Raw genomic sequence first — 27,751 nt, 5'->3', positions numbered from 1 at the left:
AGAAGAATTTTTAGCATGATGGCCATTGTAAACCTTGAGTGCTGGAGTGTTTGTTCGTCAATATCAAGTTTAACACGGGGGAAAGGAACAGAGCTGTTAGCTAAGGCAAGGAAAGCTTTTAGTTACAAGAAAAAAAATGTCAATAAGAGAAGGCACGGAGTGAAAAGCAGGTGTGAGTTGCTTTTCAATATCTGAGGTCTGACCTCAGTTTTTGCGTGGGGCCCATGTCAAATAAAAATGCAGTTTGAAATTACCAAACATCAAAGTCCTGCTTTTATTGTAAACCGCAGCCGTAGCCGCAGTGCCAAACGGCCACTTAGTAGTATATTAAAACAAGATTCCTTGTTGACTTCAAATTGCGCAAACTGAATTGTTTTTTCTTGGCCAAGTAATAATTACGCAAAGCAATGACTTTGTGTGCGCTCGGTAATTGAATGTTCAGAGATGTTTTTCCAAATTGTATTTAGTGTTTAGTTTCTTCTTGCACCAATTCTACTAGCATTCTTCTTTGTTCTGCTGGCATTAAGACTCCATTGATCTTCAACCATTTTCAGAAACCATGCAGGTCTTCTTGTTTTAAACACAACATATCCCATTATGACTCCAAACATAAACCGACATCCATACCCAATTGCCACATCTTTCCATCCAAACCCTTCTTCAAACAATGTTGAATCATCTCCCGCAATAAAGTTTGATGGCGGTAATGGTGGTGCCTCGCCATTGCTACATTCTTCTGGCATTGGAAATCCATGTAAAACAGAGTAATATTGTGAGAATAATTCGTTACTTCTCTATTCTTCTCAACGTTAGGAGGCCATTCTCAAGATGATGGAATATGAAGTGCATTATCTGATATAAACATGAGGGAAACAAGATCGTTCTCAAGTATCATTAGGAATTGTTTCTTGGAGGAAAAAGTATAAGGTTAGGTTTGTTAACGCCAGAGGGAGTTTGTCAGAGATAGATTAAGTATAATAAAGTTGTTTAATATATTCAAATTTTGAGATTAATATTAAAAAATATTATTAAATTACTTTGAATACATCAAATCAATTGTAATTGGGTTATTATGATGAAATTAGGATTCAAAAACCAACTTTTCAATTATGAAACCTTCTGATTGCAAATGCTTTGTAACAACATGAAGACTGAGTTCATGGCATTATGGGATGGGTTTGCTACAGATCGTGAGTTCCTACTCTTGAAACAAGTGCTGCATTTGTGTAGTCTTTTTATGCAGTAACTTGCTAGAATGTGTTTTTATGTAAGATTTGTGGAAGTGTGATTTATTCATGGGCCTGGCCTGAGTGGACTCAGTGATACTATTTTTTACAGAGAACGCACAAGAGATGTTACTATCAAAGAATCATCTCAACCCAAAAGCTTAAGCTATTTGGTGAGGTCTCAGGATATGATTTATATTATTCTCTAACACACCTCCTCAAGTGAAAGCTCTTTGGGCTTGAAACTTGTACAGGCCCACATTACTTTTGTGCTTAATTTTTATCAAATAAATGGAGATGATGAGATTCGAACTCGAAACCAGGATTTGCTCTTGGGCTATACCCCAAAAGGCCTCATACCAATGGAGATATTTGTCCATCCTTATATACCCATGATCCTCCCCATTTCTAACCAATGTGGGACTTTGGTCGTATACCCAACAATCCTCCCCTCGAACAAAGGACCACCGAGCCTCCCCTCAAATGATTATTCATCCGTCCATTCTCTACCAACTAGGATTCTTCATTCTCTACTTCACCGTGTTGGGGTTAGGACACGTCCATGAAGCATCTGGAGAGCACACCGCTTATCCAAATAGAGTTGATCCAGGGGGCAACTGTCATAACCCAATTTTGGGTTATTCCCCAAATTTCACTTTTTTGAAAATAAAAAATAAAAAAAATAAAATAAAGGCCGGCAATGTGGAGAAAGCTGATAAAAAAGAACCGCAAAAATAGGCAAAAATCGAAGGTCAAATTAAATGCAAATTCGAAGGTCAAATTAAATGATTATTGGATGAATTTGCATAAAAATTAAGTCCAATGACATAATTAAATTTTTATTGGGCCAATTTGATTTAATCATGGGCCAAATTAAATTTTAATTATGTTTAAGAATTAATTTAGGTCCAATTGAAGGATTTAATTAAGTGCAAGGACTTAATTATACTTTAAATGGGTCAAATTAATTTGGGGTCAAATTAATTTGGGGGCTTAATTGGTGAAAAATTAAGTTTGGGAGCTTAGTTTGGACTGAATTGAAAAGATTGAAATTTTAAGATCAAATTTAATTTTTACCAAGTGAATTGAACACAAAAATTGAGGGACCAATTTGGAAACCCAAAAAAATGTTTTGCCTATAAATAGCAGTTTTTAACTCAAAATAGGGGGGGTTCATTTTGTAATTTTAGAAGGAAAGTGAGAACCCTAAAAAACTAAACTTTTCTTCTTCTCTACTGACACCAGCCGCCGCCCCCCTGCTGGTTTTGATTTTTGGGTTCCCTGAGCCGCTCCCCAGTTTTAATCTTCTTCTCCCTCAGTAGCCAACAAGCCGGCGACCCCCTTCCGATTTATTTCCTTCTCCCTTGGCCTGCGAACTGAACCGTTTCTCCATCCTCATCGATCCCATCCTCCAACTCACAGAAAAGGTTCCCCATTTTTCCAAGACTCCGCAGCCTTCTCTTCCAAAAAAAGTCAGAACCGGCCGCCCTCATCTTCCTCTGGTTTCATTCCCAAAACCATCTCCAAAGAAACCCAGCTCCCAGGCGACAGAAGTCAGCCGGCGTCCCCTCTGCCATTTTTGGCACCTTCATCCCCGGCCATTTCGTTTCCCTTTCTCCCCTCAGCCACGGTCTTCTTCATCTCTCCACCACCGGCCACCCGAAGCAGAGGAGGAAAAGACAAAATCCAGCGCCCACCGAAGCCAACCGCAGCAGCTCCTTTCCCCAGCGGCGCAACCCGCTGCTCCGGCCTCCAGCACTCGTCGCCAATACATGGAATAGAGGAGAAGATGACGAACAAGCAAACCGATCTGCAGCAAAGCAGATAAAAAAAAACAGACCCGAGAACAGATCTGCAAGGAAGAAAAAGATTAAAATTGACTGCCATTTGTTGTGTTTGTGTTTTTGCTTCTTGTGCAGGTGACTGGGAGATACACCGCCGGTACGGACAGGAAGAGAAGAAGGAGACGATCCCGATCCACCAGGTTGCTGGTCTTCATTGGCTGCGGCGCGTGAACCCACGCCACCGCCAGTGACGGTGGCGCGTTAGGTCAACGCGCCGCCACGTGTCAAAGTGACCCAGAAGGCTCTCCTGCAATTCTGTGTTTTGGGGGGGTCTTTTCTGTAATTTTGAAACTGTTAAGGCCTTGTTTGTGTATTTTTTGAATTTTTGCTATTTGTAATATGTGAATGTGATGTAAAAAAAAAAAAAAAACAAATAATAATAAAAAAGAGTGTGTGTGTTCTGGTGTTCTTTTTTTATTTTATTTTATGTTAATGAATTTTAAAAATAAAAAAGGACAAAAAGAAGCAAGTGTTTAATTTTGCATGCACAATTTTACATGCACAAATATCTAGGGATAGATAAAGTCATGTTGTATTTTTCATGAAAATATAAGAACCTGTTTTTTTTTTTCATATACTTTAGGAATTAATAAGGGATTTGTCAAAGTCTTAGAATTGGGCTAAAAATTTCATTTTTAAAATTTACATCAAGCCCACAAAGCATGAATGTGATGTTTGTATTTTGTTTGTGAATTCTTTTTTATGATAAAATTGCAGGAATAAAGAAGGATTTAATATTTTGATCGGATCAAAGGTGTAGAAGTACAAACTTGTACGAAAGTTGTATTTCTAAAATCCGATGAAAAGACAAAATTTTTAAAACTTCTCTAACACATCAAGTCCACAGAGCAGCTTACCTTAGGTAGGGTGCGTGAGGGGTGCTAACACCTTCCCTAACCACAATCAGTTCCTTACCCGTGAATCTCTGACCATGACCAGTCCACCAGGGTTTCCTAGTAACCATAATACTAGGTGGCGATTCCTAACGAACCAATTCAAGTAATACAACAACGAGACATAAAATCGCCAGCCGATGCCGCGCGCGTGGGGGATTTTCCGACGTGCGACAGAATGGCGACTCCACTGGGGACAACCATGTGTGGTCGGACTAAGCATTGATTGTTTGATTGTTTTCCTTTTATTGGTCTTTAATTTTAGCTCGCATTTTTACTGCTTTAGCATGCATTTTAATTTTGCGAATAAACCCTATTCTAGGTTAGGTGGGGAGTAGCGGTCTGCCTCATGACTTTCAGTCGGGGTTCAGATTCGTGAAACATCCAACTATGAGCTGAGTGTTTACTTGGTAATGGCGGTCACATTGTGCCCCAACCATTCCTTGTAAACCCCTACACTGCCTTCATGTGAGGTGGTCACTGGGCAGTTCATAGACCTTTTCAAGACCAGGTAGAATGCCTACCCATCATGTAATGACCTAGAACCTTCCTTTAGAGCATGAACTCTCTTGTTATTCATTTTGCATGAGTTTTTTCCATTCATACCAAATGTGCATACATTTGCATCCACACACATACATCCATCCATTGTAAATAACATACATGCGCCAGGTTGAAATATAGGTCCCCAAAGAGTCTACAACACTCGACTCCGAGCAAGAAACATGGAAGGTGAAGAGCGTGCTGACCGTGATGCCCATTTCCAAGAAGAGTTAGAGTCTCTGAAAGCAAGTGTGGCTCGCCTCACTAGCTTACTCGAGCATACACTTAGAAATGCCTCTGTTGAAGGTCCTTCCAATCGACCTACTATGGCTCAACCCGAAGAAACAATGAGTGAACATGGTCAAGAACCTCCACACAATCCAGCATTTGTGCACTCAACGCCATCAGCACCAGCCCCTGTAGTCATAGATCCATTTGCCAATGAGTCTCACAAGACCAAGTCATCTGATGGCATTGGTCAAGATAAAATGGCGGCGTTGGAAGCTCGAATTAGAAATTGGGATACCTGATCAAAGAGAGAGGGCTGAGATCTTGAAGGTTGTTTTGAAAGGGGAGAAAATCAAAAGCAAAATTGACTTTGACTGTATAGCAATTTTGTGTGAGGGCTCCACTGGTTCAGATCTTCCTGAACCTTGAAAGAAAGCAGCTTATTTTCCTATTAGGGACCTATTGGATGAGGAGAACAAAAGGGAAAAATCTAGTGTAAGTATATATTTATCATCGTGTTGTTCCATGCTTCCATCAGTTATTTTATAGTATATTGAACAATATAGTTCTCATCTGTGATTTGTTATATTCTCAGCTAATTCTTCAAGGTATTTTTATTGATTTGTAATATTTGCATAGAAATCCCATGCATACATGAGGGTGTCATGGAAAAGTTTTGGTAATTGTTGCCTATTGTGCTTGTGAAGCCACTTAATTTTATTTAATTAAATCCACATAATTGGTGGAAAATGAGTTGTTAGACAAAAATAAGTGGGAGATGAGTTGTTGGTATAATTCATGGAGTATGAGTGGAGATGAGTTGTTAGCATAATTTATGGTATAATTGGTGTCATGACCTTTGGTCTTTGTCCCCTAACTCTTGCCTATAAATAGGCAATGCATCCAAGCCTTAAATGCACACCAAGATAGAGAGAAGAAGAGGAGAGTGAATACAGAGTAATCCCACAAAGTTGTGAGGTATTTGTGAGAAAGTAAGTGATGTGTTTTCTCCTAGTAATGGAGAGATTCTTAGTTGTTCTCCTATTATTTGAGAGAGGTTGTAATTCTCACATTACTAAGCCCCGTTTGTTTGCTAGAAAGTAATTTTCTTTTGGAAAGTGAATTCCGAGAAAATGAATTCCGAGAAAATATTTTCCGATGTTTTGTAGTATAATGGAAAATAAGTTGGAAAACACTTTCCAGTGTTTGGTTATGTCATGAAAAATGAGCTGGAAAATAACTTATTAATATTTTATTTTTCTCAAGTTTATTAAAATAATGAGGAACAAATCTTACAAATTAAAAAGTTAAATGAGAATGAAATTGAAAAAAAAATATAATTTCATAAATTATCTCAAATAAAATAAATAATGATCAAAATAATAGAGATCAAATCTAAAAAAAAAAAAGATGAAGAAATTAAAATAATAATAATCAACATTTCATAAATTATTTCAAATAAAATAAGTAACAATAAAAGAATAAGGACCAAATTTGATAGATAAAAAATTTCAATAAAAAAATGATAAGAAAAAAGCAAATAACAATTATAAAAATAAGGACCAAAGTTAATATAAAAATAAAATTTTAAGAGATGAAATTGAAAAATAAATATTCAAAACAAAAATATATATAGCAATTAAAAGTTTGAGGATCAAATTTGATATAATCAGCAAATAATGACATTTCTAAATTTTTCACAACTTCCGAAAAGTGTTTTCCGCCCAAAATTTTCAGGAAAACACTTTCCTGAAAACTAAGCCAAATTTTCCTTTTACTAGAAAGTGTTTTTCGTTGACCAACTTTTCTAATGGCAAACAAACACAAGAAAGTTTGGAAAGTGATTTCCCGGAAATCACTTTCCGAAAAACAAACACAGCTAAGGGAAAACACTTTCTTGAAAACCAAGCCAACTTTTTCTTTGACTGAAATATTTTCCGTTGACCGGAAAGTGTTTTCTGTTGACCAGAAAGTGTTTTCCGGTTGACTAGAAAGTGTTTTCCGTTAACCAACTTTCCTAATGACAAACAAACACAGGAAAGTTTGGAAAATGGTTTCCCGGAAACTACTTTCCGGGAAACAAACATGGCCTTAGTAAAATCCTTTTATACTTGTCTGTGGACGTAGCCTAATTGGGTGAACCACGTAAATTCTTGTGTCTCATTTCTCATTTTATCATATCCCTTGTCTTTTATCTTGTCGAGTTTGCATACCCGTATCCTAACAGTGCTCTATCCAAGGCCATTGTGCTAGACAGACTTGCAGAGAGTTCATGGCACACCAATTAAGACTAGGTCAAGCTCTCATTCACCTAGGTGGCCAAGGCAGTTAGATGACTATCAGGTTCAAGCCACAAGTAATGGACTCTATAAACTCGTAGTATCTCAAATCTTGAATCTTCAGTTGGATAATCAGGACCCTTGAAATATTCATTTGTTTTTTTTTCTTAATATGAGGCCAAGAGAAATTGTATTTTAAATTATTTTAATTTTTTCCAATTCTGAAATGTTCTAAGTAGAATATGTTGTTTTTAGGCGACTCAGAATTGTAGATTTGTTGTAGCATAGAGCTCTTAACGTGGTATTAATACCTATCTTGCTTTCTTTTGCTTTAGATATAAACTTGTCAATAAAAAATGTTGACTGATTTTGTTGATGATTTTGGATCTGTGTAAGAGTTGTGGAACATTGTTTGTACCTTTTGAGATGGGTTTGTTACTCTTTTTAATAGTCATTCATGACTTACAAGTTATCAGAATTACTCTATTTTGCTTGTAAATATTGTTGTTGTTGTGAGAACAAAATCGATCAATCAAATTTTGTTCTTTAAAATTTATAAGAATTGTTTTAATTCTTATAAATTTGCTTGCACACTCGTAAGTTTGTAAGCAATCTGTTCATAACTTTATAACTTTGCATGCTTGACCTATTACATACATGGATTCTTTTTCATTAAAGTAACACCCAATTAACCTTGAAACTTAAAAAAAAAACAGAGAGAAAAAAGTAAAGGGAATATGCCACCCTACTGTTGTTTCAATGTCAAATCCACTTGATATCTTGTTTGTACTGCAAAATTAGAAAGGTAAGACTGATCAAACGAAAGAGTAGAGAAAAGATAGACTAACATAAATTGTGAACATAAAATTTGAAAACTCAAATGCTTGCAAAACTTACTTGAAAATATCAATTGCATTATTTAGTTTCTTCTAGCACCATATCTGCCAGCATTCTTCTTTGTTTTTCTGGTCTTGAGATTCCATTTATCTTCAACAATCCTAAGAAACCATGAAGGCTTTTTTTTCTAAACACAACGTATCCCGTTGCAACTCCAAACACAAACCCGCATCCATACCCCATTGTCACAGCTTTCCATCCAAATCCTTCTCCAAACAATGTTGAATCATCTCCTTCATTAAAGCTTGATGGCAGCAATGATGGTGCCTCCTCACTGTAGCATTCTTTTAGTACTTGAAAGCCACATAAACCCGAGTTTCCTTCAAATGATCTTGCATCAAAGGTGTTGAATTGCTTTCCACTTGGTATGGGCCCCTCCAGCTGGTTATGTGAAAGGTTTAGGATTTCAAGAAATGTTAGATATGCCATCTACATTGGAATCCTTCCTGTAAGCAAATTTGAAGATAGGTCTAATGATTCCAAATTGGTCAAATTTCCCAATGATGATTGGATATGACCTGTAAGGAAATTATGAGAGAGGTTGAGTTGTTGTAGTGCTTTAAGCTTCCCGATCACCTTTGGAATCTCTCCGGTAAAACTGTTACTTGACAAATCTAGTACTCTGATGGTACTTCGGATCTTCGGAAACTCAATTTCTACACCTTTCCATGTCATTTCTATGGAATGGACACAGACAATGTGATTTGTCGTGTTAAGGTAAATCATGTTTTTATCTGAGGTCATCATTGCTTCAAGAGTATTAAAATACCTTGTTGGCAACGACCCACTAAAATTATTGCTGGAGATGTCAAAAATCCATAATTTAAAGAAGGAATTATATGCAATCGGACCCTTCACAAAACCTTGGAGTTTATTGGATTTTAGGACAAGAATTTGGAGCTTTGGAAGCATTTCTAGAAAGTAGGGAAATGTATCCTCAATCTTATTGTTGCCAAGATCAAGAACTTCCAACATTGTGCAGTTGATGATAGATGGTGATATTTCCCCTTCTAATTCATTTCCATTGAGGTCGAGATATTCCAAGCTATTACCCTTTGAAAATGTTGAAGGGATAGTGCCCTGAAGATTGTTCATACCTAGATGCAATACTGAGAGCTTGCTGCTGAAGTTCCCCAAACATAATGGTACAGAACCACTCAAGTTGTTGTTAGACAAGTCCAAGACCTCAAGTAATCTTAGCTTGCAAATAGAAGAAGAAATCTCACCAGTCAATTTACTATTGGACACAAGAATGACGGCTTCCAAGTTCTCTTGTTTGAAAATTGAACTTGGGATTGTACCATGCAAGTAGTTATTGCTCAAATCAAGGTATACCAATGAATCATGTTGGAATTCACTTATATTGCCTATGAGATTATTGTTATGAAGGTTAAGAGATTTTAAAGAAGGAAGAGCAAACAAAAAGGATGGTATTGTTCCATTGAACAAGTTATCATATAATAATAGATATTTTAAATTTGAAAGGGTATTATTTCTAATTGACAATGGGATTTCACCTATAAAATTATTACTTGAGAGATCTAAATATGTAAGTTGTGTAAGATTACCAAGCAGGGCTAGATCTGACCTTATAATGTTACAATTACTAAGAGACATATATTTTAATGACTTTAGATGACTGATTAAGTCGTTTTCTAAATAAATTGAAATTCTTGTATTAGAAAGACCTAACAGAGAGAGGACATTACTCAAATTGGACGAAGGAAAAGAGCCAGTGAGGCCTTTGTTGTATGACAAATAGAGTGATTCAAGGTTTGGTAGGAGAAAGATGTTACCCGGGAATTTCCCTTGCAATCCACAGTTACTGAGGGAGAGAGATGACAAAGAAGAGGACAGATTCGTCAAGGAATTAGATGCAACCAAAGACATATTTACAAAAGCTAAATTGACTTCTCTTAGCTTGGTTAGGTTTTGAACAATCTTGTCAAAAGAAATTGGCTCTAGACTTAGATAGAAATTTTCTGAGAGACAAAGTGATACCAACTCAGTGAGCTGCTCAAAATCATATGGAATTGAACCAGTAAGACTGTTCCCTCCAAGATCCAAGTACCGGAGGTTCTTAAATCTTCCCATTGAGGATGGGAATTTTCCTTGCAATCTACAGTCTTTGAGTTTGAGTGATGATAGAGAAGAAGACAGATTCATCAAGGAATCAGGAACAACTAGTGACATGTTTACCCAACTCAGATAGAGTTCTCTAAGCTTGGTTAGGTTTCGAACAAGCTTGTCAAAACAAATTGGTTCTAAACTTAGACCGTAGTTGCTAGAGAGATCAAGTGAAACCAATTTAGAGAGGTGAGAGACTTCTAATGGAACTTGGCCTGCAAGATCTGAACCACTTAGGTTAAGATGTGTTAGACTGGAGAAGTGGCCAAATCGAGAAGAAATATGGGAGGTGTTGAAATCATTGAAAGAGAGGTCGAGCTGCTGAAGATTATGGAGAGAGAAGAGAGAATTATTGGGACGGAGGGTGCCGTAAAGCATGCTGCAGGAGAGGTCCAGTCCAGTGACATGCCCGGTTTTCAGGTCACAAGTGACTCCATCCCACAAGCAGCAGTCTGTGCCCTCTTTCCATAACTCTGTTTTTGGAAAAGGATATTGACAATAGTACTCCGATGAAGCAGAACTATAAATGGAAAAGGATTGTTTGAATTGAAGGAGAGAAAGAGATTGGTGATGAGCACACAAGTGAGAAGACGAAGAGGTGTAATTTGAGGAGAGTGGAGATGAAATTGTTGAGTGGAAATGGAAGAGAAACAGAAAGAAAGAGAGAGATTGAGAGAGGCAAAGTGAAAACCCCATGGCTGCCTTTCAGGATTTAAAGTATAACTAACTGGGAAAGATGAGAAGTAAAGAAAGGCATTATTAGTAGTATTTATAGACAAACGCTACAGTCCTAGATTGTATACTGACGAAATCAAAGTCACATAATATGAATAATACCTTTTTCCAGGATTTAATAATAATAATAAAAAAGTAAGAATAAAACAAGAGCGAGACTTGAGTCAAAACATTATTAGTAATATTTTGTTTTTAAAAAAAATCTTTCCATTCCTTCAATTGATATACTTTGATTTTTCCCCTTTCTATTTTAAATAAAAAATAATTTAAAATATAATTTCCAAGAAATTCAATCCACAACGTCCTCAATATATAGGAAGAAAACTTGTTAATAATTTACGATCGTAGTTTTACTCACAGCTTAAGCAAGTGGGGATGCAGAGTTAAAGAGTCATCCTCACCTTCTTATGTCCACTTCAATCCAGTCTACAGTCAACACGTTTTTTATATACATTTTAGTTTTTTTTTGTTATCTTGAATTTTTTTTGTTATTATTAGTACGTACTTATTTCCAAAAGTGACATTTTTGCAGCAAGTCTTTGGGCTCACAGATAACTGCGGAGGCATGTAAAGACTCGGGTAGATTCTAACTCAGGTGAAGATTTTATCAATATTATTTGACTAGTTTTATATAAAAAAATTTATAATTCTCGATTGAGGTATTAAAAAATTCTAAAAATTTACGTGGAGTCGTCTAATATGATGCTTTAGCTTGGGTTAAAATTTCATAATTTTTGAAGAAATTCAGAAATTCGATAAAAAATCATAATTTGACCAGTTTTACTTTATTGGGTGTAATTTTCAATCCGACTATCAGATTGAACTGAAAGTTTACGAGAGATCTTAAAATATATTGAATAAAATCTAGTTAAAATTTTAGAATGAACAGAGTTCGGTAGTGCTAACAAAAAAAAACCATCAAATAAAAGTAAAACGACTAATTAAGGGTAAAATGGTTATTTGTCATTAAAAAAAAAAAAACAAATCAGGCTTCCTTTCTTTTTATATGTTGACAATCGGACAGAAGCAGAACAGGAAAAGAAAGAAAAGAAAAGGAAAGAGAGAAAGAGACAAAAGTAAGAGGAAAACATAAAAAAAAATCTAAAAACAAATAAGAAAAATAAAAGAATAACCTTGTAAACTTACAAAGTCCAACTTATAAAGTACTAATATAAGGAAGAATCAAGTGAAGGAAGGAGGAATTGAAAAAGGAAAAAAATTTAATTATTTTGTTTTTCAGTTGACATGAAATTGTTATTTTATCTCGGTTGATGAGTTGTTACAATATCAATTCAGATTTAATTATAGATGAATTGTATTCTACAAAACATCAAAGGATATTTTTTTATTTTCAAAAACATATTAAGGGACTTCTACCACTCGTCCTCGAAGGTCTTTCTCTTTCAGCATCAACAAGGAAGAACCAATCTTTATTTGTTCTGTCCTTGACCTCCAACTCTTCGGAACTTGGATGTATAGATATTGTCCACTCTTTATGTGGTGCTGAATATATATGGAACTGAAGGTTCACTTGCAAATATTTCCACACAAGAGTAAGCGTTGGAAACACGGGAGTTCTAATTTCCAAAATTGACATTTTGGCCGCAAGTATTTGAGCTAACAGATATAGTTCATGCTCTAATTAGAACTTCCTTTGCAGCTCGTCTGATGGCAGCTGTTCTCGGGGACATCGATCTACCCCGCTATTATTCCTTGCTGGCTTATAAACTTAATACTAATTGGACACCCCTTCGCATGCACTGATAGATTATTATTGCTATTATTAACAAGAACAGGTGACTGAGTACTTGAAGGGTTAAGCAATTTATGTGTTTCCCAGAAGAAGAAGAAGCATTCATAGTTTAGAAAATAGCAATGAATATATATATGCTAATAGATACAGTTTGTGCTCTTCCTTTGCAGCTCGTCTTATGGATCTTACTTTTTGTGTGCCAACAATGCAACCCTATAGGTACAGATTTTTGCTGGATAAATCTGCGGTCACATGCAACATCCACCTTCGTTTTGTTTTTTGTGTTAGTACGAAGAAAAATCTGAAGGAGTGCAGTGCTTAGCTGTTGTAGTGTACTAGCCGATCTTGCAGTAAATTTGGGACTCTCGTGAAGTGTCAATTTTATATCAAGGTCAGAAAGCAATAGGCAACGGTCCAGAAAAGTCTTCGGATATTTAGATATTTTCTGATCTTCATGTGGTGCTGAATATGTAACTGAGGGTTGAATTATTCAATTGCGAATATTTCCTCGCAAGGATTGGTGACTAAACAGGAGCACTGAGTGTTGGAAACACGGCAATATTAATTAATTTCCAAAATTAACATTTTTCTTGAAATCAAGTCTATGTGAATGATATGCAGCAAATCTATGTGCTAATTAGAACTTCCTTTGTAGCTCGTCTAGCGTTAACTGTGTTCTTGACATCAATGTATTAAAACAATGTAAAAATATGTTAGCAATGCAAGAATGTTGATTTTTTGTCAAAAATTAATCTTAAAAAATAAAAATGAAAAACACTGCTTATTTCAGTAATATTCTTTTAAAAAAACACTTTTCTTTCTTATCAACCTTTCAATTTATATGCTTTGATTTTTTTATTTTTCCTTTTTCTATTTTAAATAAAAATAATAATTTAACTATGAGATTATGTAAACAAATAATTAAAAAAAATATGTATGCAGTAAAGAATGAAGATTATAAACCATTTACCTAGATGGTTCAAGGAGTATTTATAACCTTTGAACCTTGTTATTTTGTTGGAGTAGAGAGTCTAAAGAGTCATTTCTTTTTTATAGCAATAATAAAAGAATAAATATCTCTTAGACAACATTAAACGGGGAACAAATATTTATTGCATAATATTAATGAGGGATAAATATTTGTTATAAAATATTAATGGTGATAAAAATATAGTAGATCTTTAAAAGACTATTATTTTACAAGTTAGACTTAAAGGAATTTCATCTTGCAAATTAAAGAAACTATTTAGTGAATGTTTAGGAATAACATTACTGAACCATTATTGGTAAACAGAGCAGCCAGGGGAGGAGGCAAGTTGAAGGCTTAGGTGGGTTATAGTCCAGGTCAAGATTTTATCAATATTTTTTTATATTAATATTAAATAAGTTTATATTTAATTAAATTAGTAAAAAATTATATTTTTCTCCATCAAATCAGCTACTTTTTAAATTAAAATCTAAATTTTTTTTAGTTAAGAGAGTCAAAGTCAAAAACCGTATCCCCATCATGCTAGATTATTTTTTGTTTTTCCTTCTTTTATTTATTATACAGTACTATTTATTATATAAATTCATAATTCTTGATCGGGTTATCAGAAAATACTAAAATTGTGTGTGGAGCCTTAAAAAATATTGAATAAAAATCAGGTTAAAATTTTAGAATGAAAGAAACTTGATAGTGCTAAAAAACAAATAACCGTCAAATAAAAATAAAAAAGACTCATTACGACTAAAATGATTATTTTTCTTTTCCAGCATCTACAAGGGAAAACCAATCTTCATCTGGTCTGTCCTTTTCCTCCTTGACCTCCAAGTAAGTAGTTATGAATATGGAACTGCAGGTTGAATTATTCAATTGCAAATATTTCCATACAATTAGGTCCCTTTGTTGACTCTGCAAGAATGTTGGAAACACGGCAATTTTAATTTCCAAGTTAGTGGACGCCTAAAAGATCTTTCTTTCTCAGCATCAACAAGAGAAAATCAATCGTCACTTGGTCTGTTCATTTCCTCCTTGACCTCCAAGTCTTCGCAACCCAGTGAGTGGTTCTGAATATGGAACTCCAGATTGAATTATTGATCAGTTGCAAATATATTTCCATTGTTGCCTATGCAAGAATATTGGAAATACGGAAATATTAATTTCAAAAATTATAATTTTTTTTTAAATAAAAAAATATTATTTTAATATTATTTATGAGTGAAAAAAATAATAATCATAACTACATTTCCAAACATGCTTTAAAGGACACCAAGACAACAACAGGAAAAAAGAGTATGAGCGCTGGAAATTAGCATTGTTGTTAATTATTATATGAATTATATAAAAATTATAAATGCTCAAAAAAATAGCCATTACTATTTACGGAAGGTGAGGTTCCTATCAACTTTCCTTGTTGACTCAAAATTGTGCAAAATCGTGCCCCCACTAAGTAGTTGTTGCTAGACTAATTAAAGGAATAATTACGCCAAGCACTAATGACTTTGCACTTATATATCGTGCAAAAAGATGTACTGAGTGTTGGAAACACGGAAATATTAATTAATTTCCGAAATTAACATTTTTGTCGACATCAAGTCCAAGTGAGTGATGTGCAGCAAGTCTATCTGCTAATTAGAACTTCCTTTGTAGCTTGTTTTCTCAGAGGGTTGAGTTATTCATTTGCAAATATCTCCACGCAAGGAGAGCTCCCTTAGTTGATTACTATACAAGAGCATAATATGTAAAAACTGATATCAATATATTAAACAGATATATAAACATACTAGGAACACGATAATATTGATTTCTTGTCAAAAATAAGTTTTATAAAATACAAAATACAAAATATTTTTTTAATATATTTTCAAACAAAAAATACTATAAAAAATAACCTCTACCGCATTAACATGCTCTAAAAATAGAAACACGACAATATTGATTTCCTAATTGAATTAAATAGTGTTTCAGGGGTTGCTAATTTTTCTTAAATTAACTAATCCTTTTAGTATTAAAAGTAATTAAATTGTTATTTGACAAATTTTGATCATGCTTAATTCAATAATATTTTTTTTACAAAAACACTTTTCTTGCTTATCAATTTTTCAATTTATATACTTTGATTTTTCCTTTATCTATTTTAAATAAAAAATAATTTAACAATCAGATTATGTAAACAAATAATTAAAAAAATATGTATACAATAAAAAATAAAGATTATAAAACCTTTACCTGTATGGTTCAGAAAGTATTTATAACCCATGAACCTTGTTATTTTGATGGAGTTAAGGGGTGGAAAGTCATTTCTTTCTTATAGCATTAATTAATAAAAGATAAATATTTCTTACAAAACATTAAGTGATGAACAAATACCCCTTGCACAAAATTATTGAGGGATAAATATCCATTACAAAATATTAATGGCAATAAAAATATGATAGGCCTTTAGAAAACTTTTATATATCTAGAGATATAGGAAGATGAATATCCTTAACTTTAAAATTTATATTAAAAGTCAAAAGAATGGACAAACGAAACCTTTTAGCCTAACATGGGGCCTATAATGATCGTCATGCCCAAACCCACTTTGGCTTGGCACAATGCCTAGTCCACGAGGGGTGGATCTGGCAGCTTGCTAGATCCATATTCATTTGGGCTCTGCAAGTAGGTGAATCCAAGAGTGTGGGGTCAGACAACTCGCCAGAGGCTCAACAAGCAGCTGAACTCGAGAGTGTTGGGTCTAGCAGCTCGCTAGACCCACGTCCACTTGGGCTCATCGAGTACCTAAATCCAAGAATATTGGGTTTGAAAGCTTACCAAACTTATGTGTATTTGGACTAAGCACGTAGTTGAATCTAAGGATGTTGGAACTCATAGCTTGTAAGATCCATGTTAATATAGGCTCAACACATAGCTTAACTCAATGATATTGAGTTTAGCAGCTTGCCAAATCCATGTTTGTTTGGGTTCAGTGCATAGTTGAACGAAGAACGTTAAGTCTGGCAGATCGCCATATTTATTTTTGCTTGGGCTCATCGTGTAGCTGAGCCCAAGAACATTAGGTGTAATGTTTTGAATTTAATAAGATAGGATATTACAACAAAGCCCTTGGAGGCTTAAAGAGAGAGTATAAATAAATAAAGGTATAGTAGTAATTGGATAAATAGTTGATATATATAAAAAAAAAAAGAAAAAAAAGAAGGATCTGAAAATTTAAAGAACAAACCATGAGAGAGAAGGGAGGAAGAAGAAGAAGTAGAGAAAAGAAGGGAAAATTAAGGAAAAAGGAAGAGATTGGGAGGAAATAAGTTTAAAGGTAAGATTTAGGTTGTTTAATGTGTATAATATGTTAATTAAGCTTTAATTTCAGTTTTGATGAATGTTAGGATTTTGAGAATTTTTCTTTTGGTTTAAATTGATGAATTAAATTGAATGATGGGGGTTGATTATTGTGGGTAATTGATTATTTGGTAGATTTTTGAGAGATTGAATTGAAAGATGATGATTTTGAGTTGTGATTTTTGTTTGAATGGTGAAATTGTGTTACAAATTTTGGAGAGAACAGTGGGGTTCCTGTTAAAAATTCTGGAATGGAGGTTGAAGATGACAAAAATTCAATTTGGTCCCTCAATTTGTGAAATTACAGTTTAGTCCCCGAACTTTGGAAAATTACAAATTGGTCCCTGGAGCATATTCCGAGATTCTGAATAGAATAACATATGAATTATGGGTAGAATTACTGTATAGATAAGAGAATTTAACACTTTCAATTTGGTCCTCCAATTTAACAAAAATTACAATTTAACCCTAAAAATTTGGTAAAATTCCAGAATGGTCCCTGGAGCATAATGATACATCCTGGACAGAATTGAGGATTAATTGAGGTCATAATTTCAGTATATTCATGAATTTATGACAAATTTTAGTTTGGTCCTCCATTTGATAAAAGTTACAATTTGGCCCTAAAAAATATGATAAATTCCAGATTAGTCCCTAGCTGTAATATTAGCTTTTGCAGATTAGTTTGATGAATAATTAAGGGTTATTTAGTGAATTATTATCAAGTTTTATTAGTTGTTTTTATTATGGATTAGATATCGGGAAAACCGTTAGATTTTGGGTTTTTAAGAGAATTGACTAGTTAGTTCAAAAACATATAGGATTACGGAATACACACTTAGTTAAGTGTATTAAATAGGTTATTTGTTCTTTTGAGTCGTTCTTGAATATGTCTCATTTATATTCAGATAATCCTGATATTCTACCGGCAGGACGTCAGTAGGATTTTCTTCGGTGTCTGCTTTTGGCTTCTATTTGCTTTTGAGTCAGGTGAGTGGTTAATGTTCCATATGCATGAGAAAATTATAAATATTTGATTTTGTTAATATAAATTGGATCATGCTTCTTGATAATATATATATATATATAATATATATATATATATATATATATATATATATGTTGATTATTATCCTTGTTATGATAAAGCATGATCAATTATTGAATCTAAATTCTTGATATGAACCAACATATATTTTGAATTGACTTCTGAATTGATAGCTCCTCATTTGATTGATGTCATGAGTTGAGCTTTGAAATATGAATATGTTTGTTTGATTACGATTATGAACCTATGGTATATCAGTCAGAATACCCATGCTAACAGGGTAGTGTTAGTCTTTGTGCACATCGTATCTGAACCCTAGTTGGTCGGGGGAGTCACCAACCTGTGTGGACTCATCATCCCACAGTACAGAGCCTCATGCTCATTGCATTTTGATTTTCTGACGAGCTTTACCATTTGATCTTCTTGTTATGGCTTATTTGAGAAACCTTCATATAAGAACCTATAGCCATAATTGTATATAATTCTCATTGTTATTACCTCGTGTGTGTGTATTGAATATTATCTACTCACTGAGTTGTTGAACTCACCCCCTTATTATTTATCATTTTCAGGCTTATAGCTTTATAGCAGGTCACTTTTGTTGAATCTTCCGAACCTGCTTTTTGGTTGTAATTTGTACCTTCCTTTTATGTCAACTTAGTGCTCCAAAACTATGAAATTATATTAACTCTTGTATTAAGACAATCACATTATGTTATAAAGTTAGTTTTGTTGTTACTGTTGCGTTGAACAACTCTGATTGAGTTTTGAAGGATAAGTTTGTATGTAAGTTTGGGTTCGCATAGGTATGGAACCTTGCCTATATGCCGGTCATGGATCCGGGATTCGGGTCGTGATATTAGGTTTGACAACTCTCCAGACCCATGTCTGTCTAGAAGCTTGTTAAACCCATGTCCACTTGGGCTTTACTCTTAACCATGCTGAAGGGCGTTGAGCCTGAAAACAAGCTAGACATATGTTATCTAGACTTAATATTCTATCAAGCATTGGGCACTCCGAGCCATAATTCCGGCAACAACAAAAACAATTCATTAATAAAAGAAAATTCCGGCAACAACAAAAAATTTTGAGAAATGCAATCAGGAATGTTTTCCACTCCCTTCAAGTTACTTGTAACACCACTTCTAGAGTTTCGACAACTCACTTCCTCAATGGAAACACAGTGGTTTTTTTATATAGAAGAAACATCTCGTCTAGGTAATGAAAAAATTAGCTGGTTAAAGTTAAGAGAACTTGTGAAGGAAAAAATAAAACACATACAGTGCTCAAAAGTTGCACTAGATTCCATGGAGCACAAGATCAGAAGAAAACGATCATTAATGGATGAGGTGTGAATCATAGAAGCAGGCATTTCCCTCAACTGATTAATCCCACCTCTGGATTTCGAGAAAGAGCTCTTAAAAAAATAGGAATGCTATTTGACCTGTGTTCGATACCTTGGGAAACATCAATGGCCAGAAACAATGAAAGGAAAGTTCAGCAGAGTCAGGAACTCTATAGGAAATCGGTTTCCTGTCCTCCTAGAATGGTTGTGTAGATGGATCAGATAGACTGGGTGTTCTTGAAACAATATCCTTCCCTTTCTTGGCATTTGATCTAAATATACGTGTCACGACCCGAATCCCGGATCCATAACCGGCACATAGACAAGGTTCCCCTCCAAGGTTTCATACCTATGCGAACCCAAACTTACATACAAAACTTATCCTTTAAACAACTCAATCAGAGTTCAACATAGCAGTAACAACAAAACTAACTTTATAACATAATTCGATTGTCTTAATACAAGACTTCATATAAATTCATAGTTTTGGAGCACTAACTTGACATAAAAGGAAGGTACAAATTACAACCAAAAAGCAGGTTCGGAAGGTTTAACAAAAGTGACATGCTATCAAGTTATAAGCCTGAAAAGGATAAATAATGAGAGGGTGAGTTCAACAACTCAGTGAGTAGATAACATTCAATATACACACACGAGGTAATACAGCAATGAGAAATATATATACAAGTATGGCTCTAGGTTCTTAGAGAAAGGTTTCTCAAATAGGCCATAACAAGAATATCATATGGTAGAACTCGTCAGAAAATCAAAATTCAATGAGCATGAGGCTCCGTACTGTGGGATGATCAGTCCACACAAGTTGGTGACTCCCCCGACCAACTAGGGTTCAGATACGATGTGCACAAAGACTAACACTACCCTGTTAGCATGGGTATTCTGACTGACATACCATAGGTTCATAATCATAATCAAACGAACATATACATATCTCAAGGCTCAACTCATGACATCAATCAAATGAGGAGCTATCAATTCAGAAGTCAATTCAAAATATATACTAGTTCATATCAAGAATTCAGATTCAACAAATGATCATGCTTTATCATAACAAGGATTATAGTCAACATATATATTATCAAGAAGCATGATCCAATTCATATTAATAACTCAAATATTTATAATATTTCTCATGCATATGGAAAATTATCCATTCACCTGACTCAAAAGCAAACAGAAGCCAAAAGCAGACACCGAAGAAAATCCTACTGACGTCCTGTCGGTAGAATATCAGGATTATCTGAATACAAATGAGACATATTCAAAAATGACTCGAAAGAATATATAACCTATTTAATGCACTTATCTAAGTGTATATTCCGTAACCCTGTATGTTTTTAGATTAAACTAGTTATTTTCCTAAAAACCTAAAAATTAACAGTTTTCTCTAAATCTAATCCATAATAAAACAAATAATAAGACTTGATAATAATTTACTAAATAACCCTTAATTATTCATCAAACTAATCTGCAAAAGCTAATATTACAGCTAGGGATTAATCTGGAATTTATCATATTTTTAGGGCCAAATTGTAATTTTCGTCTAATTGGAGGACCAAACTAAACATATCATAAATTCATGACTATAGTGGAATTATGTCCATAATTCATCCTCATTTCTGTCCAGAACCTCTAATTATGCTCCAAGGACCATTCTGGAATTTTTCCAAATTTTTAGGGTCAAATTGTATTTTTTGTCAAATGGAGGACCAAACTAAAATTTGTCATAAATCCATGAATATACTGAAATTCTGACCATAATTAATCCTCAGTTCTGTCCAGAATATCTCATTATGCTCCAGGGACCATTTTGGAATTTTACCAAATTTTTAGGGTCAAATGGTAATTTTTGTCAAATTGGAGGACCAAATTGAAAGTTTTAAAATTTCATAACTATACAGTAATTCTGCCCATAATTCATATGTTATTCTGTTCAGAATCTCGGAATATGCTCCAGGGACCAATTTTCAATTTTCCAAAGTTTGGGGGACTAAAATGTAATTTTCGCAAATTGAGGGACCAAATTGAATTTTCTTCATCTTCAACCTCCAACCCAGAATTTTAACAGAAACCCCACTGTTCTCTCCAAATTTCTAACACAAATTCACCATTCAAACAAAACCATAACTCAAAATCATCATCTTTCAATTCAATCTCTCAAAATCATCCAAATAATCAAATATCCACAACAATTAACTCTATAACATTCAAATTAAATCATCAATCAAACCCAAAACACAAACTTCATAACCCTAACATTTATTAAAACCGAAATTAAAGCTTAATTAACACATATTTATACATAATCTTACCTTTAAACTTATTTCCTTCAACTCCTTTCTATTTCCCTTATAATTTCCCTCTTTTCTCTTCTTCTTCTTCTTCCTCCCTTTATCTCCTGCCGATTTGCTCTCTAAATTTCTGATCTCTCTCTTTTTTTTTCTTTTTCTTTTTCTTTTTCTTATTTTCTATTTATATTTATCAAGTTTTGTTGAATTACCACTATACCCCTTATTCATTTATTCTAACTTTTAAACCTTCAAGAGCTTTATTGTATTTTCCAACTCATTAATTCAAAACGTTACAATGCGAGTCTTGATAAAGCTAGCTATCTGCAAGTAGTCAAAGAAAATTGCTAGTTTAACTGGAAAGAGTCGAAAGACATGATGACTAGGCTGGATAGTATATTCATTGCTTCGTTATTTATCTTCTAATTTTTTACACTTCATAGAGGACCTATATCATGAGACTACCTGAATAAGCTAGCAGAAAACATTGTATCACACTGACCACAAACAAAACGCACCTGAATTCTTAGTCCATACAAATTCAAAACAGCTTTTAGGGAGCTTTGTTGGATTCTTTAATGTAGAAGAAAGGTAGCATTATTGCTTCATAATGATAAAGTGAATCACCTCCATTTTTATTATGAATCACCTCCATTCATAATGCTATTTTTATTGCTTCAATCGTTCTCATCAGGAGAAGAATTCTCCAACATAGCATTCATAGCCTCCTCCTGCTGCTTCTCAATCTCCATGGTCCATCATCCACGATAAATTCTTTGCTTCTTCAATTTGTAATCCTTTTCCATAATCTGCAAACTATAAAGTGAATCACCTCCATTTTTATTTCTATCACCTTGTGGCTGTGGCTGGATTTTCCGCCGCTCGATCCACTTATCAATCATTTCCTCTACAAAAGCCTTGGTCTCAGCGTTCTCCATCCCCGTGGATGAAGAAAAATTCACATCCGTTTCCCATGAAGCTCTGTTCTTAACCATCAGATCCACCTACAGCAATGTCGATTCCCATGCATCATTCCAGTCATCCTCCTCTGTTTTGGTAGAGAATGATTGAAAAAATCGGCCTACTCCCTTTATTCTCCATCTTTATTTTATTCTACTACAACTTGCCGCTGCTATCCGTCAAACAGAAAGCATCCTTCGGTCTCTTCACTTGACTGCAAGCAATAATAGATGAAGGCATTTAGTATTTCTTGGATCTATGACCCAATCACTGCTGCAGGTTAACTCACTAAGCTGTTTGAAGCAAAGTGACCTTTTTCAATTGCTTTTGAAGTAAGGAAAGCAATGTGGCTATTGTTTGTATTTGTGATGTGGGAGCAATCTGGAAGTGTATTTAAAGAAGAGAAGTTGATACTCTGTTATTCAACGCTGCGGAGAAGGGAAAGGTCAACGATGAAGATCTTGTGTGGCTGGTGTTCTTCAGTTAGATTGAAGAACAATACTGATACAAGTAACCAACCATCTTGGCTTTTCTTTGCTTGTCTCCAAATTTGATGTTGCTGATTTTGCAGCCTAAAAATTCATTACCTTCACTTGAAAGGAGCAGCGTTGGCACTGCTGCTGGGGTAAAGAGCAACTCAGGAATCTGCCTATTGTATATAGATTTTTTCAATTCGATATCTAGTTCCTTCATTTTTTTTTTTTTTTAATGGGTAGCTATGTCCTTCATTTTTTTAGTATGATGGAAAAAAAAAAATAATTTTATTAATGATAGAAGCCTAGTAAAACTAAAACACTTTCCCTAGCTATATATACAATGCAAGAACCATGAAGCACTCGATTTTTCGGTCTACTACTGTGTGATGCCGTCATTTGTTTAGTGTGATTTACAAAAATAATAATTTTATTAGTGATGGTAAGCTAGTTAAACTAAAACACTTTCCCTAGCTTAATTAGCCAAAAAACAAGGCCAGCCAACATGCGTGGATGCCACGGTGACCATCTTCCACGGGCAGATAGTTTTATGACTTCCGCCGGCACCTGTACATGTCATGTTTTCTCAGCCCTCTTCACCAGCTTTCCTTATAATGCCCTAATGCAATTAATCAAGCCCTTTATTTAGCCTTCTTTTTTTCCTTCACCATCTCAAAAGGATTTGATGCAAAAAAAATAAAAACAGTTCCACATATATAGAATCTAAAACAAAAACAAAAGGGATTTAACCAATCCTCTCTACTCTAAATCTAACAAAGAGAGGAGAGGCAGAGGCAGAGCTAGAGAATAGATGGAGGGAGGGTAAAGAAATGTATTGTCTCATCACAAGCAGTGATGGGCATGTTGATGGTTCAAGTGATGGCAACAGGAATGCAATTGCTTTCCAAAATCATATTGAATAATGGAACATTTGTGCTTGCACTTATGACCTATAGGCATATAGTTGCTGCCGTTTGCATGGCTCCCTTTGCTTTCTACTTTGAAAGGTATGTCATCTTGTCATCAATCAATTTCGTCTCTGTCTTTGACACCGTTTTTCTCAGTTTCTTTTTATTACTGCTGTGGTTGCAGAGGCATGATCAAAAGTAAGATGAACTGGTCTGTTTTTTTCTGGCTTTTTGTTAATTCCTTGTGTGGGTAAGTAATTTTCCTTTCTAGTATGAACATTTTTGCTGTGTTTTGAATGATATCGCATTCAAATTAATTTAAATTCACACTTATTGGACTGGATAGAACTAAATCTAATCATATTTGAATTAATCAATAAATTTCAAAAGAGAAAAACATAGCCCGTTTAAAAGGAAAACGATTGATTTAACAAATTATCAAGAGAATAAGGAATTAAACACAGAAAAAAAAAAAGAGATTTTTATATCATACAACAATATCATTTACTGGCATTTGTGTGTTTTATTATACAATTAAGAAAATATTTTTTTTCTTGAAATTTTTTCTTATATTTCTTGCATATTACTTTAATTATACTACGGGGAAAAAAATTCACATTGCATCACATTTATTATTTCCTCATTAATGTTAATTATTTTACCATTTGTGGAGTCATCATTTAAATGCGTATGACTGCAATTGAATCACAATTAATTGCATGCATTTCAGACTAAACAACCTAGTCTTGTTGTCTTGACTTAGGTAGAATATATAGTGTTAACAAAGTATTTTATTTAATGCTATTTTCAAAAGAATGCTGATATCGTGAGTAAAATTAGTGATATATGAATGTTTATTGAACCTTTATTTGTAGTATTTGATGTATAAAATCATATAAAAATAATATTTATTTAACCTTTCTTAACACATCTTAAAAGGTATTGTAAGAATTAGAATTGATTTAAAATTTGGCCCCTTTTTAATGTGATTAAACAACTACAAAAAATATGCAAATGACTCGATTCAATTACTTTTTATACTTCAAGCAAATTCATGAATTAATTAAAATTTTGAAATTGTATCTTGTGACTCAAGATTGGCGATTCAAATCTTGATATATACAAATGGAAGAAGATGCATCATACGTGTCTAAGTTGTAAGAAGATATATATAACACAAATGTAAGCATATGACGCAGGATATTGTTTGCTATGGGATTGTTCTATTACGGTCTCAAAGATACCTCAGCTACATATGCTGTCAACTTCCTCAACTTGGTCCCTATAGTAACCTTTGTTTTCTCCATCATCTTGAGGTACTTTGATTTATTTTAATCCCAAATTCACTACATAGATTCAAATACATGTATCATACATTTTGATAGCTTTATATAAATCCGAAAATTAAAACTAACCAAGTGGTTAGACTTGAGAAATTAGGACTGGGTACTCGAGCGGGGAAAATCAAGATATCAGGAGCCATATTATGCGTTTCAGGAGCTATGATAGCTTGTCTTTACAAGGGAGAAACATTCCACCTTATTCATAAAACTCTTCAACATCATGTTCAAGTCAAGTCATCTGTGCTTCATAAGACTCGTGGTACGATCTTGCTCATAGGCAGTTGCTTGTCTTATTCTTCATGGTATATATTGCAGGTTTGTACCAATGTATTATTAGCACTTTCAATATCTATCCTTAATCAGCCATGATCAAGTCATTTTGAATGGCTAAGTGATTCAGAGCGCTGCTTGCTTGTGTCTTTGATAGGCCAAATTGCTCAAGGTTTTCCCATTCAAATAGCATACAACCATGATCACTTGTATCTTGGCTTCCATCCAATCAGCAGCAATAGGTCTATGTATTGATAGAAGTAACGCTGCTTGGAAGATAGAGTGGAATCTGCAGCTACTTACCATCATCTACTCAGTAAGTCTATACCCAGAAATTAATTCTTGGAGATAAGTAATTATGAAGATGATATCTGATGTTCCACTAGGAAAGTACTTATAATCTCAAGGTATCAAGTCTCTCCTCGATAAATATTTTTACAAGACTAACCCATCACAGAGTTCTAAGCTAGTTACAGGTGGGATAGCGTATCTGTCAAGGAACCAGTCATATTATAATTATGGATATGGACATGTATCGTCAATGATGTTTCTCACAAGTTAACACATGGGATTTAATCTTTGCAGGGATCCTTAGCCTCAGCTGCAACATTTTGCTTGATTAGTTGGGCTGTTGTTAGAAGAGGCCCTTCTTATCCTCCTATGTTCAACCCGTTGACACTAATTTTTGTGGCAGTTTTGGAATCTCTCATAATTGGTGCGGAAATCACTGCTGGCCAGTATGTTCTTTCCTTTCTTTCTTTTTTAACAATTAATTTATTGTTTCCAAAATCCATCCTCACATTTTATTGCTAATTAAATGGAAATTATTATGATTGCAGATTGCTGGGCATGGTTTTGATAATAATCGGTTTGTACTCCTTTTTGCTGGGAAAAACCAAGGAGATGAAAAACATGCCCAAGTCGAACATAGAAGCTGGAGAAGCTGCCTCGACATTAGAATCTACAAAGGTTCAGCCAATGGATTCAGTGAAGCCAGCTTCTCCTCTTACTACCACTAATGAAGACAAAGAATCTGGTTCTGTCAAGGATGTTGTAAATCCTTGAAGAATGAACACAATGTACATAGATCTCTGCATTTCGTTAGGATCTAAATTAATTTGAGAATAAATCCTTTGATTAAAAGTTTAGAAACAACTCAATGGTTTTATTAAGGATGCATTGTAAATCCTTGAAGAGTGAACAGAACGTCTATCTTTGCCTTTTCTTTGGAATCCCAATTTGAGAATAAATCCTTTGATTACAAATTTAGAAACAACTCGGTGGATTTTATTTGGAAGGCAATGTTCGCACTCCTAAAAAGCTTAGATCAAGTCGATTTACATGAGCTCATGAATCCATCATTATAATATAATATAGTTTCACCACCACTTTAATGTATAAATTAACTTCTTAGTAGAAAGAATTCTATTCTTCTGGAAAGAATTTTTTTCTCATCTTAGAGTTATGATTCTATGTATGTTTTGTTAATTGAGTTATTAGAAATTCAAGTTCATGAATGATAATATGGGTATTGGATTTTGAATTTGTCCCTTCATGAACAACTTAATCTCAGACAATAAGTTTAGTTTTCCAAAACAAAACAAAAAAGACTTTTTTCATAAATAAAAAAAAAAAAAAACTTGAAGATCATCAAAACCTCATGTACTGGTCTTCATCATGCCTTTCAACATTCTCCAGATGATGGAATATAAAGTGCATTATAATATTTCCTGGTGTCTTCAAACTTGCCATTTGTTTTCTAGGCTGTCTATACTTTGTTGGCTGCTACCAAGCAACAAATACTCAGTTTCTAATGTCAACTGAATATATGAAAATATCCATCATATGGAGTGGATTTGAGTCTCTGCTATATCATAAACTAATGGCACATGATTAGTTCCATTTATGTGAGTCCACCTTTTTTGAAAATGATACTATGTGAACGCTGATGGCTGCTATGTTCAGTATTAGCCTCTTGCGTGACTGACTGGGAGGGGTTCATAGTTGGAAGGAATTAAATTTAAAGACTTGGCCTTGAACCGATATGATTGCTATAACTGGAAAATATAGATATTAGTTCTTTCTATGCCTGATGAAATTTGGATTCGAAAACCAACTTTTCAATTATGAAACCTTCTGGTTGCAATTGCTCTGTAGAAGATTTAAACTGCTTCGTAACAATCAAGCCTCTCCTCTAAACACTTTGAATATGGCCATGATCTCATGTTGAAAATGTAATTAATTGGGATAGAGGC

At 34.2% G+C, this 27,751-nt stretch overlaps 1 protein-coding gene and 1 pseudogene across 1 annotated transcript; one reads left to right on the top strand and one right to left on the bottom strand.

Moving 5' to 3' along the window:
* Nucleotides 1-7,628: 7,628 nt before the first annotated feature.
* LOC118029617 (receptor-like protein 42) lies at nucleotides 7,629-10,785 on the bottom strand. The gene is made up of 2 exons (XM_073412906.1): nucleotides 7,911-10,785; nucleotides 7,629-7,802 (listed from the first exon to the last, which is right to left on the bottom strand). Exon 1 carries the CDS (start codon nucleotides 10,731-10,733, stop codon nucleotides 8,340-8,342), a length of 2,394 nt encoding a protein of 797 aa, XP_073269007.1. The 5' UTR covers nucleotides 10,734-10,785; the 3' UTR covers nucleotides 7,629-7,802; nucleotides 7,911-8,339.
* Nucleotides 10,786-22,846: 12,061 nt separating this feature from the next.
* Nucleotides 22,847-26,561, top strand: LOC118029618 (WAT1-related protein At1g43650-like; annotated as a pseudogene).
* Nucleotides 26,562-27,751: the final 1,190 nt, after the last annotated feature.

This window comes from Populus alba, chromosome 12 (genome assembly GCF_005239225.2).
Source record: "Populus alba chromosome 12, ASM523922v2, whole genome shotgun sequence".
NCBI lineage: Eukaryota > Viridiplantae > Streptophyta > Magnoliopsida > Malpighiales > Salicaceae > Populus > Populus alba.
Note: the sequence above shows the minus strand (reverse complement) of the source record. Positions and strands in the feature narration are given on the sequence as shown.